Below are 17,010 nucleotides of genomic sequence, written 5' to 3'. Positions count from 1 at the left end.
AGAGATTTAAACACCGAATCGGATATATATGGGAGCTATAGCTATATTAACTCATTTTCACCAAATTGGATGTACTTACTTCTGGGCTGAATTTGGTCGAACGTACCAAAATCGTACATAATGAACCTCAAATGGGATGAGGATGTATTTGGGAGCTATATCCAAAACTGAGGGACAATCGAACAACAAATGCGACCTGCATTTTGTTTACAAAAATACGTGGACAAACGGACATACAGACAGACGGACGGACATGCATAAATCGACTCAAAATGTGATTCTGATCACATCTCCATGTTACAAACAAATGCACAAACACATAATACCCTTACCACTATGTGGTGTAAGGTATAATAAAAGTTCGAGGAAAGCGAAATAAGCATCCAATCCTCTTCAAATTTTACACATGAAACATTTTTGCTAGCACAAGATCTGTGTTGTATTTGGTGAAGCTTGAAAATGGAATACTTCGGTCGACTATATCTGATAACTCATGCTAATTTTAACAGTTTCAAAAAATTATCACATATCTCACATAAAGTGACTGAAGGTATACATCTGTCGGCAAAACTGACTTATACTTTTGAACTTGTAGCCAAAAGTCCAAAGTTTTGATATTTTGAGTACAGCCGATGTGAACAAAGGCCATGTAACGTCTTGTTTCTCGTTCGTATGGAGATGTTACATCTCCACCGCAAAGTTTTCCATTTCAGCAAAACCCTGTGATTTGTTGTGAAAACTTAAAAAAGACGGCCTAGCCTAAATGCCAATAAAATTCAAAAAGCTGGTATGGATATTGATTGTAGACTTACCTTTTGGAATACTATTCAGAATTCTACACTATGATTTTTGGTTTGGCGATTTCAACTTGATTATTGTATTGTATTATTGGCCACACGCACAGCTTGCAATTCGATTAATGCGTCTCTAATTTTTAATTGTTTGACAGTTAGAGTACTGGATTACTCGAAGTTTACATCCCAACTGATTAACTAGAAATGTTTTAGCAAGCAACTATTATTGGCATGATTATCTTTGGGAAATTCCAGTGTCCAAAACAGCAATAAATAGTTCGTCGTAATTCAATTTATTTCATACGTCACATTCTTTGGAATACGATAAAACTTGTAGAATTCTTTGTTTTTAAACGGCAGTAGTTGTGACCCGCTCGGGTTTTTTTTTCATTATTTGCTTCAAATAAAACATACGTCCACACATCATGCCTTATGGGTATGGAACATCTTACAAAATTCCTCTCACAGCGGATGGAGGATAACCTTGAAAGGCTACTTCATCTGAAAAAACTCGTATAGAAGTCTTAAGTGTTAAAAAATATTATATAATTCAAATCACACTTTCGAAATACAGTCCTTTTATCAATGATGTCCATTACTTATTCCATAGAACGTAAACGGACTGAAATATGGATTTTGATTAATAAATTAGCTTGGATGGCCTTGAACATTACAAACACCAAAAGTTTAAACGAAGGGACTTTTATTTAATGTCAAATCCATGTGAATATATTTAATAAATATGTATCCAGATACATACGTCTACACTCATTATCAGTTTGGAAATATGGACCTTACTCGAGAGGTAACATAAAATCGAGGTAATAAAAAATAACTGCAATACCTTTTTTTTATTATGCTACTACACTTTATCAATTATTGCAAGATTCTGAAAACAGGACTGCAAACCGGTTCTGAACCGAACCAATCGCTGTTCTGAATCGAATCTCACTCTGAAAAAGGCTGATAAAATTTTACTCAAATGTCTGCAGGACTTTTGCTATTGAAAATGGGCCATGTAGGTCCACGTTTTGGTGTAGCCCTCATATATGGGTATCTCCCTATTTTCAGTATTTTGATGATTTAAGTGACATTATTCGCCGGAATTGTTTCAAATTTGATATCTGAAGTTCGTAATGGATACTACAGCCTATGACAGAAAATTGTCTTTGCAGGTCTGCGTCTTCGTATAGCCCCCATATAACAATACCTCCCGATATTCGGTATTTTGATGATTTTAGTGACACTATTCACCGGAATTGTTTTAAATTTTGTATTTGAAGTTCGTAATGGATACTAAAGCCTATGACAGAAAATTGTCTGTGTAGTTCCCGGTCTTCGTATATCCGTCATACAATGGTACCTTCCTATTTTGAAGATTTTACCTACTTTATTCAGCGATTTTTTTTTTCAAGTTTCGCATTTGAATCTTATAATGGCTTATGACAAAAGGTGCCTATGCAGGCCCACGTCGTCGTATACACCCTAATAAAACGGCTACATTCGGTATTTTTAACATTTTAACGGATTTTATTTATTTATTTATTTATTTATTTATTTTATTTTTTTTTTTTTGAAAATTGTCAAATTTGTTCCAAATGGTGGAGGGCATTCAAAGTTCGACCTGGCTGCACTTACAGCTTTTTTACTTGTTTATTTTGTGTTTGATAATTCCTTACAATATTTAGTTCAACTACGACTAATGTAATGAATTTGGCAAGCAGTTTGTATGTGGAACTGGATATGAATGTATTTTCATATAATGCTAAACCGAACCAATACCACGGATCTAGCAGTCTGAAAAAGCATTTCAAAAACCGAACCATTGTTCAAAATTAATGTAAACCACTCAACCGAACCAACCTAAATCCACAAGTGGTTTACAGCTCTGGATCTATCTAAGAAACTCGATTTCATAATTCCTATAAGATGCAGGGTGGAGGAATAATGTTATTGCCCTTTACACAAGAACAAATCTATTGTTTTTGTTTTTGATTTGCTTAATAGTGTCGGGTCGTAGTACGAAATATGTACGATTCTCTCTCGTAAGCAAACTATGTTTCGGAACGATGAGACCATAGGTATGTGGAGTTCTCTTACAAATATTGTTGGACAAAGTAACAGGCGGACTCACAAGATAAAAGATGGAGCTGCTGCCAATGTTTCGATGTATTTTGTGGACTAATCCAAATATAAACTGCCCTCCACACATTGTGGAGAAAAATGCATGTGCTTTTTTGTTTCAGCCACTTCCGCGCATAAACTGTCCGTCGTGGTGTAAAAGAAACGTTCCTTCAATGCCTGGCTTTATAGCTGCGCACATGAAACCGTACTTGTTTTGCTTAGTTTTGCTTTTATTTTTAATTTTGGTAATTTATCTCAGATTAGAAATAAAGCTTTTACAGACAAAAATCAATTGAATATGAGGGTGGTGTGAAAAATGAAGGAAATAATTCTTTACATAAAATATAACGGATTTACAATTAAAATGGATAGTTTTAACACAAAAGCCATTTTAGTTTACTTGTAATGACATCCACATACTCATTGCATTACCAGTAAGCTATAAAATACGTATTTATTCAATATTTACAGGAAAAACAGCCTAAATTCATTAGACCATGTAATGAGTAACAGAGTGAGTACTTCCGGATACAAAACCTTCGAATCAGTGGCTTGGTGTGTCCGACTGCCAATCAAATTCTACCCCTCCATCAAAATAGCACAGTAGTTGCACTCTAATCCAACTCTAGTGTTCCAAAATAGCAGAAGAACCTTTTTATTTATATTTCCTATAACATGTCCACGTCAAAAAGGGGGCTGTAAGTAGTTACTGGTGCTAACATGTACATTCTAAACCCTTTATTTGGCAATTTTACAGTCCACCTACACATTATTTGAACTTGTTCAACTTTGTTTTCTGTCTTATTTATAGAGAGGGAGAGAGAGAGAATTTTTCGATTGATACCGCCAAATATGCCTCATAGAAATAACATCGTTATAAAATTTAGATCGAGTTTCAAGTTCAGAAATGTCGGTACCTTTCTCAAAAACAATCAAAATTAAAATGTAAATGATCGACCTCATGGAAATCATCTGATTTTGTTGGTTTGGTTATATTTGTTCCAGATATAAATAATATGGCCCCAATTCTTTGGCATTCTGCAATTGACACCACACCCTCGTACAATCCATGGTACATTAAAGTTAAAGCTCTTTGCTAATTCTTCAACGTTGTCCAGCGTCCTAAAGCTTACACGCTTCACTGCCAGTAGTTTATAAAAGAGTGCGTCTGTGGGCAAATCTAAAAGATTTTTAAAAAAGATTTTTGTTAAATCGCATCGTTAAATCGATCAATTGCTAGCCGCCGCTGTAGCCCAGCTCTCAATAAACAACATAGGAAGCATGTCGGTGTCTGTAATGTATTCTCTGGCGGTTTTACTGGCGGTCTCCCTGACGGCAACGTTGGCATTCCCTGACGGAGCTCCCTCAGATACGTGTGTAAAAAAACGACCCAACCAACCGAATCATGGACAGGCTCGATCGCAACCACTCGACAGTAACCCCTACAATGTGGTAGCCGACTCGGAGCATTACCACCCCGGCCAGGAAGTTTCAGGTGAGTGGAATCCTTTGCCCATCGGTATCGGGAACTTCTAATTACATTCAACTAACATATCCCAATGCCGTACAGTGGTCATATATTCCCACACAAAGCAAGAGTTGTTCCGGGGCTTCTTCATACAAGCGAGAGACGCCGATTCAAATGAATGGATTGGAGAATGGCTGCACAGCGAAAATACCAATACAATACCGGAATGCTCTGCCATTACGCACGGAGACAATCGTGACAAACTCGCCGCCAAGCTCATTTGGAAAGCCCCCCAAAACAAACGAGGTCGTGTCTACTTCACGTAAGTAGGAACTTCATATTCTCGAACTGTTCGATATTCTTTCGAAATTTTCGTTTGGCTTAACCATGCCGGTCCAGAAAATATACAAACAAACAAACAAACAGCATATTTTGCAACAAGCAAATGTTTTTAGGCCGACAACTCAGCACAGACTGACAAACTGGTTATGCCGACATGTGCCTTGTTCGGTCCGGGCCATCGGCTACTCACTCATATGTTGTACATCCATATGTGGCTGTGTGCTGCGTGTCTCAAAACGAAACACATTGGTCATAACTTCTTTGAAAGAAGTTTTAGATGAAATGTGTACCACAAACGCAGCAAAATATGTTTGTAGACATATATTCTCTGTGTATGTACGTGGATAGCTACATTCGCCAAAAAGCTCGCATTTTTTTAAATCAATCGTGGACGCATTACCGTCAAATTATGTTTTTCTAATATTTTCGATAGGCTATTGAAAAACCGTTTTCCAAAGTTAATGAATGAATTGGTATAACTGACGAGCACACCAACTGAAAGGGCGTTTGGAACAAACATGAAAAGTTATCCGAATTATATTTGTTACATACAAACGGAAAAGTCAAACAATTGTAAAAAGTGCAATATTTTAAACAATAATTCAAAAATGCTCAGCTCCAAATTCAAAGTTTTGTGTTTAAGTGTTTTTTAAATATATTCTGGTTATGATTGGTACCACAACGGTTGCATTGCGTACATAAATGCTTTACAAAACAGCTGAAATGCAGCCCAGTGCATAAATCATCTTCCTGTCAAAACTATTAAAAAAAAATCAAAATTAGACACAACAAGTTGTATAAGCTATTTAATATGCTTCCTCATTTTTCTTTCAAAAATTGGATCCAAACTGTTCAACAAAAAAACATTCTAAAATGTTTTACTTTTATTTTTCAAAACAATAATTATTGACTCCATTTCAATCAGCCAATACAAAAACTTTTGAACAATCTTAAAATAGTATGCACACTTATGTATGTAGAGGCCTCAAAAGGTTGACGCTTTATGGGGGATGCACCGTAGGAATATATAGGTATGGGGTAAATATTATAACAATAAGTTCTGCAAGCATTTATTGTTCCCTTTTCTAAGGACAGACACTATTCAAATTTGTGGTAATCGGTTCAGATTTGGATATAACTTTGCACGATTGTGCACCATCCAAAATAGATATTTGGTCTATTCGGCCGAACATCCGATTTAATATTTATGTCCCCACAAAGCCACAATATACAATCCATGAGAGTGTTACTTTCCCTCTAATTTGACGTAAATGGTACACCAGCCATGATGATTCCACAACAATTTATGCAAGATGAGTGGTATATTAGGTGCCTTCGTTTACTTTTCCGATAAGAAAAAAGGAAAAGCAACTAAGTGCTCAGTAACTGATAACCGAGCATAAATTATATTTTTTCTTAGGAGTAAATATTACAAAAAGTAAAATAACAACATGTTGTAAAAACAACAAAAGAAAAACACATTTTTAATGCTCGATTTAACACCTAAATCAATGAAGGGGTTGCCAATCGTTGTTAGTTACATATGTGATTTTGCTTTGTTTTTAGTTTAAATTATGGTCCGAAGGTGAACTAAGTCGACCCAAAGGTGAGAATACGTTAAAAGCTGTTTTGACTGACTTAAGTAATCGGCTGGCTTCTTTGTAACAGAAGAAAGAAGCTTTAGGTTGATTAGTTCGATATCGGCCCCTAACTAATGCTTGTTAACCCTACGCTCCTTTGACTTTGTATGATTGTTTGTTCGTTTGTAATTGATGGACTCGAAAACCGCAGAACAGATTTTCCTGAAAATTTCCAAGAATACAACAACATCGCTTGAAAGTAACATAGGCTATATAAGTTTTTTTTTTCGACCGATTTCGATGACATATGGCCTGAAAAAATCGTCTTTATATTCTCAACCTTATGTAACTGGGCTGGAGGAACAACACTCAGTAGTAATTAGTCCAAATTTTTTGGGCTAACGAAAACTTATATTTTTAATAAAATAAAAAATAACAATTTGAGTTGAGTTAGATTTAGATTTAGATTCAGGCTACATTAAACATGATGTTAGAGTCATATGTAGAGCAACTTTATCCGCAATTATCTGTTGCATTTTACAGCATTATTTTAGACGCTTCTCAGGATATTTTATGAAAAAAGAAAAAACTTTACAGTATAGTATAACTCGTCTCTCTAAAGACCAAAACGTAAAGTGCAAAGAGTTATTGAACAAAACTATTCATAGATTGAACCATGGTACAATGATATCAAGGTAGGGCTATGAAACCATATGATTTTAATTTTATTATTTTCTTGGCTTAATATGTTATCTTTATTTGTTTATGTGTGTGTGTTTTTTTAATAACAAAAAAATTGTTCAGAAAACATTCAAATTCGGGTGTTTTCAAAATGTTTATTTCAACGTATGCATCGACAAAATCTAGAGTTTTTGTAGCGAAATAATCCTTTAGAGATATATAGTACATGATTTTGAAAATAAGTGTTGACCTTTCATTCAGTTATCGCGTTTTTCAATTATTTATTCAAAATAAATGCAACAAGTTGTTTGATTTTTTATTGTTTTGATACTAATTCTGACATTAGGTGCATCTGGTTACTTTTCCAGCAGGAATTGTCCAGCAACTTCTTTCTGAGAGAGTAAGGTAGTTTTATTCTCTTTTGCAAGGAAAATGCGAAAAGGAAACAGACGGTATTTCTGCAGAAGCTTGCAACTAATCAGCTGATTTTTCAAAACAAACCAATTTGTCCCCCATTAAAAGAATTAAAACAAACGAATCAATACTAATTTTACAAGTTTTTTAAATAAAAAGGAAGTTAGCAATAAAATAAAAGTATGAGCAGTAAAATAAAGATAGATTTGATGTGTTCCCAGGAATCCTTTAAACGTGTTGCTAATGGCTTTTGTCTAAAAATGTTGGAAATAGTCTTTTATTTTATTCCAAAAACTCCAAAAACAATTAGATTAGCTAATTCCAAAAAAAAATATTTTCAAATTGAAAGAACAAAAAGAAATAAACAAACAATATAAAACATCTGATTGAATGTCGATGAATGAGAAGAAGAAGAGTTGCAAGAGATTGCAAAAAGAAATTTGTCCAGCAAGAATTTGCAAACTCTCACTGAAAGAACTGTCAAAATTTCTCTCTCCAACCGCTCTCTTTTGCAGAACTTTTGGGTTAACAGACGACTTCCAGTAACAATTTGTAACAATTGTTACAAATTTTAGGGTAACCAGACACACCTATTACAAGCCAAACAGGTAGACCTCTATACTTGGAATTTTTTCAAAGTTGGCCTACCGTATCTTCATTGTACCATGGATTGAACATTATTTTTTTATTTACGTTATAATATACAGAAATAGTTATTCTCTTCGAAATTGAAAAATTTCGCAAATATTTCAATTTTACTTGTATTTTCCCTAGGTCTATCCGATTTGCTGTATATCGATGTAATAGCGCGTTTATATAGTCAATGTTGTTACGATTGGCCAATTATCAGGGTTAACCGGGAATAGCATTTGTTATCAACTTATTTTATTTATTTTTTATAAAACATCAACAAATCTGTAATGAAATATTTTATTTATTTGAGTAGTTTGATTCGAATGCTAGGCAATATTGATGTTTCAGAATGCTAGCAACATAATAATAAACATCAAGATGCAATTTTTATTTTCCCTTACATTATCCACAGTTCTTTTTACGCCTGTTTTCTTAATTTACTGTGTTTTGTCTTTTATTTTTAATTGCAGTGGAACAGTCCTACAAAGCTACGGAACTTTCTGGAGTGACATTATCGGAAAGGTCCAACGACATCAGTGAATTGGACATTATTTATAAATGAATGCTTAAATGTGTATTGTAAAACGAAGTGGTGAAATATTCAAATGCAACATACTGTGTCTGTTCGTAAAATGTCGGTCATATTATTGTAATAAAATATAACAAAAAATATCGTTAAAAACTGTCTTGGCATAAAAAGGTCATGGGGTCCAAACGTAATATGCTTTGTTCCAGAATCTGCAGGAATGTAAAAATGTCACTACGATAAAAAGTTTTCCTATATGAACACAAAAAAGTAAAATAGCTGTAAGTTCGGCCGGGCCGAACTTTGAATACCCTCCATCATTTGGAAAGAATTTGGCAATTCTTAAAAACAATAAAATCCGTTAAAAAGTCTGTTGAAATCTTAAAAATACCGAACGTAGCTATTATATTAGGGTCTATACGACGACATGAACCTGCGTAGGTAACATTTGTCATAAGCCATTACAATATTCAAATGCGAAACTTTAAAAAAATCGTAGGCTGTAGTATCCATTATGAATTACAAAATATCAAATTTGAAACAATTCTGGTGAAAAATGTCCCTAAAATCGTTCAATTACCGAATATCGGGAGGTGCTGTTATATGGGGCTATACGTGACGTGGACCTACACAGACAATTTTCTGTCTTAGGCTGTAGTGTCCATTACGAACTTAAATACCAAATTTGAAACAATTCCGGTGAATAAATTCGCTAAAATATTCAAAATACCGAATATCGGGAGGTACCGTTATATGGGGGCTATACGAAGACGTGGACCTGCACAGACAGCTTTCTGTCATAGGTCATTACGAACTTCAAATACCAAATTTTAAACAATTCTGGTGAAAAATGTCCATAAAATCATTAAAATACCGAATATCGGAAGGTACCGTTGTATGGGGGCTCTACGAAGACGTGGACCTGCACAGAAAATTTTCTGTCTTAGGCTGTAGTATCCATTATGAACTTCAAATACCAAATTTGAAATAATTCCGGTGAATAAATTCGCTAAAATCATCAAAATACAGAATATCGGGAGGTACCGTTATATGGGGGCTATACGAAGACGCTGACCTGCACAGACAATTTTCTGTATTAGGCTGTAGTATCCATTACGAACTTCAAATACCAAATTTGGAACTATTCCGGTGAATAATGTCGCTGAAATCATCAAAATACCCGATATCAGAAGGTACCGTTATATGGGGGCTATACCAAAACGTGGTCCTACATGGCCCATTTTCAATACCAAAACTCCTGCAGGCATAACATACATTTTAGCAAAATTTTATCAATCTACTTCAATTCGTTCGGAAGCTACAGTGATTTCCACAGACGGACAGACGTCGCTAAATCGACACATAATTTTATGCTGATCAAGTATATATATACTTTGTGGGATCTAAAATGTGTATTTCGAGGTATTACAAACGGAATGACAAACTTAATATACCCTCCATGCTATGGTGGAGGATAGATTCAATTCACTTTGGCATAGTTTTTTGACAATACGGGTCATGTATTTGAAATGTCATAATTTTCTTACATTTTATTTATCTTTTGTTCTACGATTTCAATCACAATAATGCATTTTGACATTCAATTTGATAGTCAGTTGGCTTGGAAAAGGTTAGTCTAACCGGATAACCTAATAAATAGACCATGGTCTCGTTCTTGACAAAATTAGTCTTCCAGCCCAACACTACATAGATCTTAGTAGTTAGTAGTGCGATTTTTTAACTATTCAAAAATTAATCAACGACAGTTATCAATAATAGGTATGAAAACCAGTTTGATCGAGCTTTAGGTCAATGACACCATGCTAGGTTTAATTAGGCAAATCACGCTGATAATGAAATTCAAAGAGTATTGGAAAAAAACAAAACATTGGCCTCCAATCTCTGATTTGTGTATATACAACACATATACAATCAAATGGTTCCAGAACTGCAAAAATGTAAAAGTTTTTACTACCATAATCGATTTTCCATTGATGATATCGAGGAAAATTGCAAAACTAATAGATTCTTGCAGGTTATGGAACAGAGTAAATATTTCCACAATGATATGTTGTCAAAGAAATAATTAAAAAAAATGTGGATTTTTTTAAAGAGGCCATTACAGATTATTTAAAATGCTTTAAAAATGTTTTTATTGTAAAATATTAAATACATGCATGCAATTCAATTAATGGGAGTTAGTTATTTTGTTCATTGAACATATTCATTATTTTGTTCATTAAACCCACAGTTGTTTTTGAAAAAGATGTTTATTAAAAAAATTGGTTTCGGAATGGCTTCCCCCTTATAAGTTATATCCAAGTAACGATCATCAGTTAATAGAAAACTAACCAAAAATATCAACTCCAAGAAGATCAACTCAACCTTACTAACATACTTTAAAACATTCAATTATTTAATGGAATATTTTAATGGAGTTTGACTTTATTGGACACATTGGTATTTAACTTTTGTGGTGAGTAAAATATTATGCGCAAAAGCAATAAGAAAATACACTGTCTGTTTTTTTTTTCTAAAATTATTTGTCAGAATTTAGTAGGGTCCCTCAAATATTTCTGAATTCTAAAAGAATGCTACATAAATTTAGCTGAATTTAGCACTTCCAAAAGTTTTTTTGTCTTGCAACAATTTCCTTAAATGTCTTCGATTGACAATTTATTTTCTATAACAATTTCACTGCAGGACAATGTGGACATATTTTTGCCTAATAATTGAAAAAATAAGAAAATTATTACATGGTGAAGCACAGCGTGTTGTCGCATAATATAATATAGTCGTATATTTCATGTTTCTAAAATTCCAAAATGTAGAATAGTTTATTTACATACACATATTGGTTTCACTTTGAAAGGGTATTGCGTTTTCCACGATTTTCTAGCGATTGCTCACAGCAAACAACTATACTTTCAGAGAAAAAGCATTAAAATAAAATGTTTTAAGAACTATTCTTCCGTATTTTAAATTCAATAATCCATTTCTGTTCCAGAACCTGCAAGAATCTACAAGTTTTCCAATTTTTCCGAAAAATCGGTTATCTTAGTAAAAAGTAAAAAGGAAAAACAAATTTGTATGTTGCTGTTGTTACGCTTGTTGTGCAACAACACTTGCTGTTACCTGTATTATTCTACCATGAACAACATTATAGTTGTTGTTAAATTGTTAGTTGTTGTAATCCATGCATATACTTTATAATAAATATATCTTGGGCAATACTGTTTCCAACCAGTTAATGTGGAAGAAATTGTGCACGGTAGATAAGGAACATTCTATTAACCCTTGTTATCGGCTAGACGGACAATCGTGCGCGCTTACAATTTATTCGTTGATAACGCTCGTCAATGGAACAAGTTATAAATTAACACACATAGGTTCGCAAAGATGTATTTATATTGCTTTAGTACAATACTCTACCAAAAGATAACATTACGATCGTTTTCTGGTGTGGACGATGAACGTTTAATTATTTGGGTTCTCTCAAGAAAACGATGTCAGGTTGTAAAAAAATAATTACTATTTTGAAATAAGAACACAATCTTAAAGAAAAGACCAACTTTCTGCCATGGGGAAATCCTCATAATATATTGAGTACAAAAACAAACTAAACGATTAGGATACCAGCCATGCTAGGTCGAAATTTTCATAATTCTTGTAACCATTCCGTTCGCATTTGTCGAACGCCCCATACAGTGGGAGATAATACATTAAAACTTACCTTATCGAAGGAAGCATGACATAATACAATTATATGCGATGAGACTAACTCTATTCATTTGTCAGTTTGTGAAAATCATGTTACTTATTAACTTTTCAAAAAACGTACCAAATCGGAAGACCATTTTATACTACTGGGATTGTTATCTATTGCGAATCTTAAATACCAAATTTGCATGCGTGGGTAAATGCATGGTAGAAGAATACAGGTAGATGCATCAAATCTTTAGAACATTGATATGTTTGAAATTTCAATTTTTACAAATTCGAACCATTTTTCATTCAAAATTTTCGATTCTGAAATTGGTTTGGCAGTTCATTGTTCCATCAGCTGTGTTCATATTTCTACCTTTATTTTTCTACCATGGATAAATGTGACTAGGGTTTTCAAAATACCGAATATCGGTCTATATATCAATTACTGAACCGTTGTATGGAAACCGTTAACCAATATGGACAATGATTTGACACCGTGTGTATGAACCTAGATATTCAATGTTCTGTCAGCGGAGCTAGAACCTATTACGAACTACATATACAAATTTTTGGACAAAAATGTGGCTAAACCATCAAAATAATGAATATCGGGAGGTACCGTTATATGTGAGCTATACGAAACGAAAACATGGGACTATCCCAAAACCATGGACCGATATATCTCATCCTTCCATCCTAGACACAATACAAACTAATGTGCCAAATTTAGCTCTACGTCAAATAATGTAGTCTGTATCGTGATTTAAACAGACAGACCGACATCGTTAAACTATTTAGAATGTTATGCTGATCATGAATATATATAAACGGAATAACAAATTTAATATACCCTCCTTTCCAAGGTGAAGGGTGTGGACCTGAAGTAAAATTTAGCTTTGTTATTATATTAACCGACGCCGTATAATGCTAAAATAAGATAATATAAATAAATGTATAAAAAACAATAAAATGCATTCCTTTATTATTTCACTCACCACTGTTTCAAAATAAAACTTTCAATACATTGTGTATAGGGTACTAGAACTAGCCGTGGAGCATAGGTTTACTGTTTATTTATTTATTTAACAAAATAATGACATTTATTCTAAAACTCACCAACTTTCTATGCAAAAGCTAAACTCGTACAGCTCACATTTATACGGCAACCCAGTTTCGAACTGCGTTTAACTTCTCGCGATTGTTGGAAAATGTATTTGGGGAACTACCGAAAAGCTAATTTATCACAAATTTCCATAAATCGCTAAGTGAGATATCTGAAATTGGTAATAGAAGCCGATCTACAGTTTAGAACATCATAAAACGGTTCAAAACAGATGTATGTGTAGAAAATAAGTCAAAAACGGCAAATAATAAGACATTTACCTTGTCAACTACAATGGAAGAAGAGCTAAACGGCCTTGGCGAAGAATATTATTTTCATCAGAAACACAGGGCTTATAAAATGCGGTCATTGCTGCTATATAATTTCCCCACGTCATGGATACACCAACCCAGACTCCAGACATAAACCCCATAGAGAATTTATAGAGCAATCTCGACGGAAAAATCCGTCAGCATAGCAAAGAATATTTGAAGAAAGCTGTGTTGGAAGAATGGCAAAAAATTGAACCTAGCTGTAAATTGGGATCAATTAAAAGACACAAAGTCTTTTCCGTTTGAGCGTTTGTAAGACACTGAATTTATTTATTAAAAACATTTCTTAAGAACTAGTTGTGATAATATGACTTAACCTAAATTATAACTAAGTGTAAATGAGAGAGAGAGAGATAGATACCAACCGTACACATGCATATGCACCATGCCACCATAAACCTTAGGGGGAGGTCATACACACGCATAGCTATCTCACATGTGGCAAGCAAACATGCTGCACTTGCTTATCAGTCTGAGTAAAGATTACGTCCCATAATCTAACTCCACCATAACACATGCAGCAATTGAAAATTCTGTATTATTTATTTCTAACTCGAAGGTCTGCTCACCACATTTTCTTATCGTATTTTATGTGGACTGTATTAAGAAGATCCCAGTTTAACAAATCCCTCTCATCTACACTAGGTAGCCCCGCTATTCTCTTTTATTATAAAAACATGTTCACTTATCCGTGAACATTCTTGGCAGGGGCAAAAATACATATAAAATATAAAAATTACAAATATGAACAATAAAATAGATCTAATAGAAGTGACATTTTAAGAGAAAAGAAGTTAAGTTATAACACCCAAGTAACTCCTCCATCTTTCCAGCCTGGCTCTCTTGAACATCCCTCCTCCTTTATCTGCCGGCTTCAATTTCCAAGCCGAATCCTTTTTATCTGTCGTCTTCTTTCTGTAGCCAAAGTTTCCATCCTTCTCTGGAAGCGCCGTCTGACCGACCTTGGACAGTTTATCGTTCCAGCGTTCATAATTTTCTGTCACCTCGGCTTGTATTTTATTCGCTGCACCACTTCCACTAGGCATCTTCATCACAACTTGACCGTCTTCCAGCATTTTATTATTCCAGCGACGCATATTGCTTTTCTTCTTAGTTTTCATCTCGCTGGCAAACAGTTTATCTTCGACTTCTTCCAATCTCCCTGTGTCCAGTTTTCCAGAGACCTGTTCATCTACCTTTTCCAAAGTTGATTCCTTTTTGGCAATTGGGTCTTCCATATTAACCTCTTCAACCATCATATCTTCGTTGATATTGACCACTAGTTTTGCAGCCAATTCATCAGCCTCGATTTTGGATGCTTTCTGCGATATGAGCAACTCTTCCTTAAGTTGCAATACTTCAGCCTCCAGCAGAAATATCCTTCTTTCTTTTTCTTCACCAGCTTCTAGATTTGCAGCCAACCCGTCACGTTCGGTTGCAGCTGCAAGTCGTTCTCTTTTTGCACAAGACAACTCGTCACTAAGTTGTCTTATTACCGCATTCAACGCCTTGCCCTCGCGTTCTGCCTCCTGGTTAGCCGCTCGTAATTTGTCCTTAGTATCCTCGGCTACACACACAGCATTTTCGACTTCCTCCTTCAATTTGGAGACAAGTTTGAGGGCATCTTCTTTTTCATCTTTCTGTGAAATCAAGGCAAAGTCCATTTCCTTAATATCACCTTCCATTTTTCTCATTACGGCTACCGCTGCTTCGCGCCCCTCTCGCTCGACGTCCAATTTGGATGTTATGCAGGCCACTTGTTTCTTCAAGCCAAGGACTTGCTCTTTGGTCTCCACATTAAGATCCTGCGTGACTTTAAGGATGATCTTAACATCTTCCAAATACAGCCTCGCTGTCCCATTCGGCTGACTTGCTCTGACAGCAGCGGCTAGTTTGGACTTCTTTAGAAGCATCTCTAAAAAGCGCCTATGAACGCATGGATGCAATATTACGTCTCTTGCCGCGTCCATAATTTTTTCTTTGGCGAAGTCAAATACGCCTTCTATGGCTTCTTCTGTCTTTAAGGTACTCATTATTTCCATAATTGTACCCATCATTTCGAGAAGAGTGGCAGCCTCTTCCTTTATTTTCATCATTGGCGGCCGTTTCACCGATTCGTCCTCCTGGGCATATGCATCACCCCTTCTGTCTGAAGATTTCAAATATGAGGCACCCTCGGTGTGCACCGCCACCACAGTCTTCTGTGCTGAAGTTTCCTTCTGACTCAGCATCCTTTTATTTGGCTTATAAATTTCTTCTGTATGGGAACAATTCCAGCTGCAGTTTTAGCTCGGTAATTTTCCACTCTTGAAGACCAATTTTAGCCTGACAGAATTTCCTCGATGTTAAGGCAAATTCTTCAACATTTATCCTCTACCGATCCGGCTCGGTGGACCAATGTAAATAGGGATCATTTAATTAAAAGACGCAACGTCTTTTCCGTTTGAGCGTTTGTAAGACACTGAATTTATTTATTAAAAACATTTCTTAAGAACTAGTTGTGATAATATGACTTAACCTAAATTATAACTAAGTGTAAATGAGAGAGAGAGATAGATACCAACCGTACACATGCATATGCACCATGCCACCATAAACCTTAGGGGGAGGTCATACACACGCATAGCTATCTCACATGTGGCAAGCAAACATGCTGCACTTGCTTATCAGTCTGAGTAAAGATTACGTCCCATAATCTAACTCCACCATAACACATGCAGCAATTGAAAATTCTGTATTATTTATTTCTAACTCGAAGGTCTGCTCACCACATTTTCTTATCTTATTTTATGTGGACTGTATTAAGAAGATCCCAGTTTAACAAATCCCTCTCATCTACACTAGGTAGCCCCGCTATTCTCTTTTATTATAAAAACATGTTCACTTATCCGTGAACACTAGCTTTTGCGAAAAACCTGTTAAAAGTATAGGAAATAGGCTACAAATGGCAAAAAAAGTAAAGGAATGCATACAAAATATTAATGTCTTGACATTGAAATACGAAGTTATACGAAAAATCAACATTTGTTATTACCTGTACGAGTTTCGCTTAGAGCTACTGTACTTTGATTGGAAGACTTCTCTCAGCTCTCCTCGTGTTTTGAGCACATTGAACACGCGTGTACATACTTATGTGTTGTATGTATGTATGTTCGCTGAATGCACACATCGAACGATCAGAATTACTTACCGATGTTGTTTTTATTTTTACAATTTAATCAACAACAATATGAAATGTCCAGAGCGCGGCGAGTACGATGACACTTGCCGACTTGACGAACCAACATTCTACAAAAATATGGCCCC

At 35.0% G+C, this 17,010-nt stretch overlaps 2 protein-coding genes across 2 annotated transcripts in view; one reads left to right on the top strand and one right to left on the bottom strand.

Moving 5' to 3' along the window:
• LOC101892199 (uncharacterized) overlaps positions 1-969 on the bottom strand; it is a 54,396-nt gene extending 53,427 nt beyond the window's left edge. The window contains exon 1 of the mRNA XM_011296639.3: positions 813-969. The gene's annotated coding sequence lies outside the window, so the exon portion shown is untranslated. The remainder of the gene's footprint in view (positions 1-812) is intronic.
• Positions 970-3,883: 2,914 nt separating this feature from the next.
• LOC101896267 (putative defense protein 3) lies at positions 3,884-8,691 on the top strand. The gene is made up of 3 exons (XM_005176071.4): positions 3,884-4,413; positions 4,489-4,708; positions 8,507-8,691. The coding sequence occupies exons 1-3, from the start codon at positions 4,200-4,202 to the stop codon at positions 8,574-8,576; spliced, it is 504 nt and encodes a 167-aa protein (XP_005176128.1). The 5' UTR covers positions 3,884-4,199; the 3' UTR covers positions 8,577-8,691.
• Positions 8,692-17,010: the final 8,319 nt, after the last annotated feature.

This window comes from Musca domestica, unplaced genomic scaffold (genome assembly GCF_030504385.1).
Source record: "Musca domestica strain aabys unplaced genomic scaffold, Musca_domestica.polishedcontigs.V.1.1 33, whole genome shotgun sequence".
Taxonomy (NCBI): domain Eukaryota; kingdom Metazoa; phylum Arthropoda; class Insecta; order Diptera; family Muscidae; genus Musca; species Musca domestica.
The sequence above is the reverse complement of the archived record's forward strand: the minus strand, read 5'-3'. Positions and strand labels throughout refer to the sequence as shown.

Excerpts from the sequence above, each read along its gene's own strand:
- LOC101896267 (XM_005176071.4), top strand. The coding sequence starts at position 4,200 with ATGTCGGTGTCTGTAATGTATTCTCTGGCGGTTTTACTGGCGGTCTCC. Across the intron at positions 4,414-4,488 it reads CCCCGGCCAGGAAGTTTCAG|TGGTCATATATTCCCACACA; the intron begins GTGAGTGGAATC and ends AATGCCGTACAG. Across the intron at positions 4,709-8,506 it reads CGAGGTCGTGTCTACTTCAC|TGGAACAGTCCTACAAAGCT; the intron begins GTAAGTAGGAAC and ends TTTTAATTGCAG.